The 8,723-nt window shown below is 37.3% G+C and overlaps 1 protein-coding gene across 1 annotated transcript in view; it reads right to left on the minus strand.

The window, feature by feature from the left end:
* LOC121877296 (laminin subunit alpha-1-like) overlaps positions 1–8,298 on the minus strand; it is a 107,617-nt gene extending 99,319 nt beyond the window's left edge. The window contains exons 1-6 of the mRNA XM_042382974.1: positions 8,293–8,298; positions 5,385–5,424; positions 5,130–5,154; positions 4,641–4,665; positions 2,903–3,048; positions 1,898–1,936 (exon numbers count right to left, since the gene is read on the minus strand). Coding sequence (XP_042238908.1) covers positions 1,898–1,936; positions 2,903–3,048; positions 4,641–4,665; positions 5,130–5,154; positions 5,385–5,424; positions 8,293–8,298 — 281 coding nt within the window. The remainder of the gene's footprint in view (positions 1–1,897; positions 1,937–2,902; positions 3,049–4,640; positions 4,666–5,129; positions 5,155–5,384; positions 5,425–8,292) is intronic.
* Positions 8,299–8,723: the final 425 nt, after the last annotated feature.

Raw genomic sequence — 8,723 nt, forward strand, 5'->3', positions numbered from 1 at the left:
TGTTTAAACACAACACATGAGATTTCTTATTCACTACACACTGTTTAAACACAACACATAGAGTTTCTTGTTCACTACACTCTGTTTAAACATAAGACATGAGTTCTTGTTCACTACACTCTGTTTAAACACAACACATGAGTTTCTTGTTCACTACACACACTGTTTAAACACAACTTGCAGGGTTCTTGTTCACTACCTCTGTTTTAAGCTTATAAAGACTTGGCAAGTTCTTGTTCTTTTCCTTTCTGTTTTAAACACAACACATGGGGAGTTCTTGTTCACTGCACTGTTTAAACCTAACTTGTGAGGTTCTTGTTACCTCTGTTCCTTCTTTAGGGTTCTTATTTCACTACACTCTGTTTAAACACATAAGACATGGGTTCTTGTTCACTACACACTGTTTAAACACAACACACAGAGTTCTTGTTCACTACACACTGTTTAAAGCTTACAACACACCAGGGTTTCTTATTCTTTACACACTGTTTCGCTTTAACACATGAGTTCTTGTTCACTACTCACTGTTTTGTTTCTTTTACTTAGAGTTCTTGTTCACCTACACATGTTTAAAAGCTTACAGCATGAGGTTCTTGTTCACCTCACTGTTTAAACACAACACATGAGGTTCTTGTTCACTACTCACTGTTTAGCCACAACACATGAGGTTGTTCTTTTCTCTGTTTAAACTTGCTTGCCAGGGTTCTTGATACTTTACACACTGTTTAAACACAACACATGAGGTTCTTGTTCACTACCTCTGTTTTAAACATAAGACATGAGGTTCTGTTCTGCACACTGTTTAAACACAACACATGAGTTCTTGTTCTTTTCGCTCTCATTTTAAACATATAGACATGAGGTTCTTGTTCACTACCTCTGTTTAAAACACAACACATGAGGTTCTTGTTCACTACCTCTGTTTAAGCACAAGACATAGAGGTTCTTATTCACTACTCTATTTTGGCTTGACACATAAGAGTTCTTGTTCACTACACACTGTTTAAACACAACACATGATTTCTTATTCACTACACTCTGTTTAAACACAACACATGGGGTTTTGGGTGCACTGCATGTTAAACACAACACATGAGGGTTCTTGTTCACTACACTCTGTTTAACATAAGACATGAGGTTCTTGTTGCTACACACTGTTTAAGCACAACACACAGGGATTCTTGTTCACTACACACTGTTTAAGCTTACGCTTACATGGTTTGTTCTACTCTTGTTTAAACACAACTTACATGAGGTTCTTGCTTACTACACACTGTTTAAACACAACACATGAGGTTTTGTTCACTACACACACTGTTTAAACACAACACATGAGTTCTTATTCCTTACACTCTGTTTAAACACCTTGTAGAGTTCTTGTTCACTGCACTCTGTTCCAACATAAAACATAAAATTCTTATTCACTATACACTATTTAAACTTCTTACCAAAGTTCTTGGCTTCACTACACACTGTTTCGCTTACCTTACCAAGTTGTTCACTACTCTTTTCATTTCCTTGTAACGCAGAATTTCTTACTCTTTACACACTGTTGGCTCCACTTGCAAGTTTCTTATTCTCCCCACTGTTGCTTACAACACATGATTCCATTTTCACACTCTGTTTAAGCTTACAACTTACATGAGAGTTCTTGTTCACTACACACTGTTTAAGCTTGCTTACATGAGAGTTTCTTGTTCCACTACACTCTGTTTAACCACTGCAGACACTTAGGGTTTCTTGTTCTTTCCCGCACTGTTTAAACACAACACACCAGGATTCTTGTTCACTACACATGTTTAAGCTTGTACATGAGTTCTTGTTCTACACACTGTTTAAACACAACACATGAGTTCTTGTTCTGCACCTGTTCGCTTGTGAGGGTTCTTGTTCTTACCTGTTTAAACACAACATGAGGTTCTTGTTCACTACACACCTGTTTAAACACAACCCACATGAGAGTTCTTGTTCACTACACTGTTTAAACACCAACACATGAGGTTCTTGTTGCTACACTCTGTTTAAGCTTATAGACATGAGGAGTTCTTGTTCACTACACTGTTTCGCTTACAACACATGAGGTTCTGTTCACTACCTCTGTTTAAGCTTATAAGACACTTAGGTTCTTGTTCTACACACTGGCTTCCTTTGTGAGGTTCTTGTTCACTACACACTGTTTTCAAAACACAACACATGAGTTCTTGTTCACTACACTCTGTTTGTGAGGTTCTTATTACTTCCACACACACTGTTTAAACACAACACATGGGGTTTCTTGTTCACTACACACTGTTTAAACCCACAACTTTTGGTTCTTGGTATATCATTTAAACTTATAAGACGGGTTCTTATTCTGCATGTTTAAACACCTTGGTTCCTTGTTCACTACACACTGTTTAAACACAACACATGAGGAGTTCTTGTTCACTACCTCTGTTTAAACATAAGGCATGAGTTCTTGTATTCTTTTTACACACTGTTAAACATAAGACATGAGATTCTTATTCTTTCACTGTTTAAACATAAGACATGAGTTTCTTGTTCTGCACTGTTAACTTACAACACACAGTTCTTGTTCTACACACACACTGTTTAAACTTACCTTTGAGTTCTTTGTTTACTACACACTGTTTAAACCCCACAACACACAGTTCTTGTTCACTACACACTGTTTAGCTTACAACACATGATTTGTTCACTACACTCTGTTTAAACTTATAAAGACACTCAAGAGTTCTTGTTCTACACACTGTTTAAGCTTACATGGGGAGTTTCTTGACTACTACACACTGTTATTGTGGGTTGTGTGTTCTTTTCACACACTGTTTAAACACAACACATGAGTTCTTGTTTATATTTAAACTTATGAACATGAGAGTTCTTGTTCACCCTGTTGGCTTACCTTTGCCAGAGGTTCTTGTTCTTTTTCTTACACTGTTTAAACACAACACATAGAGGTTCTTGACTACTGTTTAGCTTTAACACGCAGAGTTTATTGTTGCTACACTCTGGTAACATAAAAGACATAGAGGTTTCTTGTTCACTACACTGTTTAAACACAACACATAGGGTTCTTGTTCTACACACTGTTTAAACATAGAACATGGGGAGTTTCTTGTTCTTTTTTTCACACACTGTTTAAGCTTACGCTTACATGAGGTTCTTGTTCACTACACTCTGTTTAAACATAAGAACCTTGAGAGTTCTTGTTCACTACACTGTTTGCAACACAACACATGAGTTCTTCACTACCTCTGTTTAAACACAACATGAGGTTCTTGTTCCTACACTCTGTTTAAACATAAGACATAGGGGTTCTTGTTACTACACTCTGTTTCGCTCCCCAACACACATGGGGTTCTTGTTCACTACACACTGTTTAAACACAACTTGCCAGGGGTTCTTGTTCTACACACTGTTTAAACACCAACACATGAGGTTCTTATTCTACCTCTGTTTAAACCTTATCTAAGACATGAGGTTCTTGTTGTTGCTACACTGTTTAAACGCCCACAACACATGAGTTCTTGTTCACTACCTCTGTTTAAGCTTACAACTTTTGCCAAGTTCTTGTTCACACTCTGTTTAAACATGACACAGTTTCTTATTCTACACACTGTTTAAACCCCACAACACATAGTTTCTTGTTCACTACATAGCTATAACTTACAACTTTGTAAGTTTCTTGGTGCACACTGTTTAAACACAACACATGAGTTCTTGTTGCCACTCTGTTTAAAAACATAAGACACTTCAGAGTTCTTATTTCACTACACACTGTTTAAACACAACTTACATGAGGTTCTTGTTCACTACACACTGTTTAGCCCTAACACATGAGGTTCTTGTTCACTACACACTGTTTAAACACAACACACAGTTCATTCACTACTCACTGTTTAAACATAAGACATGGGTTCTTGTGTCACTACACACTGTTTAAACACAACACATGGGAGTTCTTATTCACTACCACACTGTTTAAACACAACACCTTGAGGTTCTTGTTCACTACACTCTGTTTAAACATAAGACGCAGTTCTTATTCACTACACACTGTTTAAGCTTACAACACACGAGGTTCTTGTTCACTACACTGTTTAAACACAACACATGAGGTTTCTTGATACTTACACTGTTTAAACACAACTTTGCCAAGGAGTTCTTGTTCACCACACACTGTTTAAGCACTTTGCTTGAGTTCTTATTCCACTACACTCTGTTTAAACATAAGACATGAGGTTCTTGTTCACTACACACTGTTCAACCTAGCATGAGGGTTTATTTCTTTCATCCATTTGGCTTACAACTTTGCCAGGGTTCTTGTTCACTACACACTGTTTAAGCACAACACTTGAGTTCTTCATTCACTACATCTGTTTTAAACACTCTAAGACATAGAGTTCTTGTTCACTACCTCATTTAAACACCTTTACAGAGTTCTTGTTCTGCTCACTGTTTAAACACAACACGCATGAGTTCTTGATTCACACACTCTGTTTAAACCTAACCTAGCAGGAGTTCTTATTCACTACCTCTGTTTAAGCTTAACACATGAGTTCTTATTCTTTCTACACTGTTTCGCTTCCTAACACATAAGGGTTTTTGTTCACCTACCTCTGTATAAGCTTACAACTTACATGAGGTTCTTGTTCACTATATACACTGTTCAAACACAACACATGAGGTTCTTGTTCACTATACACTACTGTTTAAACACATTTACATAGAGGTTGCTTGATTTCCCCTACACTGTTATAGACATGAGGTTCTTGTTCTTTTACACTCTGTTTAAGCTTCCTTTACATGAGGTTTCAACATTCACTACACACTGCTCCAAAAACACAACATGGGTTCTTGTTCACTATACACTGTTTAAACACAACACATGAGGGTTCTTGCTCACTACACACTGTTTAAAACCACAACACATGTCAGTTCTTGTTCTACTCCTGTTTAACCTTACAACACATGAGGTTCAACATTTGCTACACACTGTTTAAACCTTCTTTTATGAGGAGTTCTTGTTCACTATACTGTTTAAGCTTCTGTTACATGAGGAATTCTTGTTCTGCCACTGTTCAACCTTTTGCAGGAGTTCTTGTTCACTATACACTGTTTAAGCTTACAACTTGAGGTTGTGTTCACTACACACTGTTGCAACACAACACATGAGTTTCTTATTCACACTATACACTGTTTAAACACAACACATGAGTTCTTGTTCACTATATACTGTTTAAAACACAACACATGAGACATTCTGCACTGTTTAAAACACAACTTGCCAGGTTCTTGTTCTCTCTTCTTTGGCTTAACACATGAGGGATTCTTCACTACACACTGTTTGCTTACAACACATGAGGTTCTTATTCACTACTCACTGGCAACCTTGCAACACATGAGTTCTTGTTCACCTATACACTGTTTAAACACAACACATGGGGTTATTGTTCACTACACACTGTTTGCAACTTACAACATGAGGTTCTTGTTCACATACACTGTTTAAACACAACACGTGAGGTTCTTGTTCACTACACTGTTTAAACTTACTTGCCAGTTCTGTTCTACTCACTGTTTGGCTTACAACACATGAGGTTCTTGTTCACTATACACTGTTTGGCTTAACGCAGGGTTATTGTTCTACTACACACTGTTGCAACAACACATGGGGATTTCTTGTTTACTATACACTGTTTTAAACACAACACGCAGAGTTCCTTGTTCACTATACACTGTTTAAACACAACACATGAGGGTTCTTGTTTACTACACACTGTTTTAAACACAACACATGAGGTTCTTGTTTACTATACACTGTTTTAAACAACACATGTTAAGTTGTTGTTCCACTACACACTGTTTGCTTAGCTTTGTAGGGGATTCTTGTTCACTACACTGTTTAAGCCCACAACACATAGGGTTCTTGTTCACTGTTTCCTTTCAACACATAGAGTTCTTGTTCACTATACACTGTTTAAACACAACACATGAGGTTATTGTTCACTACACACTGTTGCAACACAACACATGAGGTTCTTGTTCACTACACACTGTTTAAACACAACACATGAGGTTCTTGTTCACTATACACTGTTTAAACACAACACATGAGGTTCTTGTTCACTACACACTGTTTAAACACAACACATGAGGTTCTTGTTCACTATATACTGTTTAAACACAACACATGAGGTTCTTGTTCACTACACACTGTTTAAACACAACACATGAGGTTCTTGTTCACTATACACTGTTTAAACACAACACATGAGGTTCTTGTTCACTATACACTGTTTAAACACAACACATGAGGTTATTGTTCACTACACACTGTTGCAACACAACACATGAGGTTCGTTTTCACTATACACTGTTTAAACACAACACATGAGGTTCTTGTTCACTACACACTGTTGCAACACAACACATGAGGTTCTTGTTCACTACACACTGTTTAAACACAACACATGAGGTTCTTGTTCACTACACACTGTTGCAACACAACACATGAGGTTCTTGATTTACTATACACTGTTTAAACACAACTTTGTAGGAGTTCTTCATTTGTTCACTATACTGTTTAAACTTACAACACATGGTTGTTGTTCACTATATACTGTTTAAACTTTAACTTACATGAGTTCTTGTTCACTATACACTGTTTAAACACAACACATAAGGTCTTATTCACTACACACTGTTTAAACACAACACATGAGGTTCTTGTTCACTACACACTGTTGCAACACAACACATGAGGTTCTTGTTCACTATATACTGTTTAAACACAACACATGAGGTTCTTGTTCACTACACACTGTTTAAACACAACACATGAGGTTCTTGTTCACTACACACTGTTGCAACACAACACATGAGGTTCTTGTTCACTATATACTGTTTAAACACAACACATGAGGTTCTTGTTCACTACACACTGTTTAAACACAACACATGAGGTTCTTGTTCACTACACACTGTTGCAACACAACACATGAGGTTCTTGTTCACTATATACTGTTTAAACACAACACATGAGGTTCTTGTTCACTACACAGTGTTTAAACACAACACACGAGGTTCTTGTTCACTACACACTGTTTCGATAAAACATAACACGCACTAGAATTCACAAACTTAGTACACGTTATGACTTCTAATTGAATTGACCTCAGGAAAGCAAATCTTGGCATCTTATACAATTCAGAAATTACGTGATATCTTGGATCAATTAATTCCAACTGCAAAGAATAAAGCAGACAAAAACACTGAGAGACAGACAGGCTGTGGACGGGTAGTCGGACTAACAGATGCTATGGGTCATAACAATTACCCTCTAGCTGTGTTGGCCGAGGGATAAAGAAAAGTGTTCATAAAAAATAAAAAGTCTCATGCAAATGTAGTTACTATAATAGAAAGGTATATAAAGACGCCCTAAGTTATCACCGGCAGCCAGGTGTTGGTGAGCTGACAGGATGTTTGATCTCACCTCCACGTATTTCACACAATGGAATTATTCGTTTCCAGGAACGAGAAGATTTTCCTGGAAGTGTTGTCCCCAGCCGTAAAACAATCTCAGGAAGGTCTCCCCAGAATGTCGTGCCTCTAAAAGAAATATGCACTGGAAAATACCTCACCTCCTAAATAATAATTATAATATATATATATATATATATATATATATATATATATATATATATATATATATATATATATATATATATATATATATATATATATATATATATATATATATATATATATATATATATATAATGGTTGGCCCTCGTAGGGCCCTCTAAGCGTGAATTAGTTTAAGTTATAGAAACTGTAGCCAACACAACCACCACACCCTTGAAGTGTCCACACCAACGCAATGCTGTTGGGAACATTATTGCTAACATCTTGGACACCAACTGTCAACAATGATGGCATCAAAGTTGGTCACAAGGATGCAACATTTTTGGTAATAAAGTCGGAAACAGTTTGGGTAAAAGAAACCAACAATGTTGGAAACTGGTGAAATAAACACAGTCCATACCAAGCAGGTGAGTTGACAGCTAACAATGTGCTGAGAACTGCACAACCTTCCACAATGTGTGTATATGTGTGTGTGTTTGTGCGCGAGCTGATATCACACCTAACACGTGTAGTCCACAGCATTACTACCAACATATCGCCTATCGGTGATACCAGCAAATACAGGAAACATATTATTACTGTTGCCAAAAATTGTGTATACAAGTTAACAACTTTGTTACCAACACGGTTGCCAACAATTGTTACCGACATCGTTTAGTTGGCGTGGACGCACCTTACGTTAACGAGCTGTATGACCCTGTGTCAAGAAGACCGGACAACTCGCCAACTGCACTGGCTAACCATAACCCCGGAACACGATCTGCAAATCCAAGAACGTCTAAGTTTCCAATTACTATACTGTTGGGTAGACAGAGGCAAATGGTGTAAAGAACCTTATCCTAGTTATATGCCAGGCAAGTGAGCTGACCATTATCACAGGTCACGCGCGCACACACGTACAGTCCCCTTCACTAGTGCGTTTACAGGGGCTCGTCATATATATATTCCACAAATCATTATCTTTGAGATATTTGTTTTAATGTTTTAATTTGATTCTATAATATGTTTACTATAGCGAGTTTCCTTCTGTCGAATGTAAACAAAGACAGCGCTGCCACACTGCACAACATCTGATG

Source organism: Homarus americanus, unplaced genomic scaffold (assembly GCF_018991925.1).
Source record: "Homarus americanus isolate GMGI-L3 unplaced genomic scaffold, GMGI_Hamer_2.0 scaffold367, whole genome shotgun sequence".
NCBI classification, from domain to species: Eukaryota; Metazoa; Arthropoda; class Malacostraca; order Decapoda; family Nephropidae; genus Homarus; species Homarus americanus.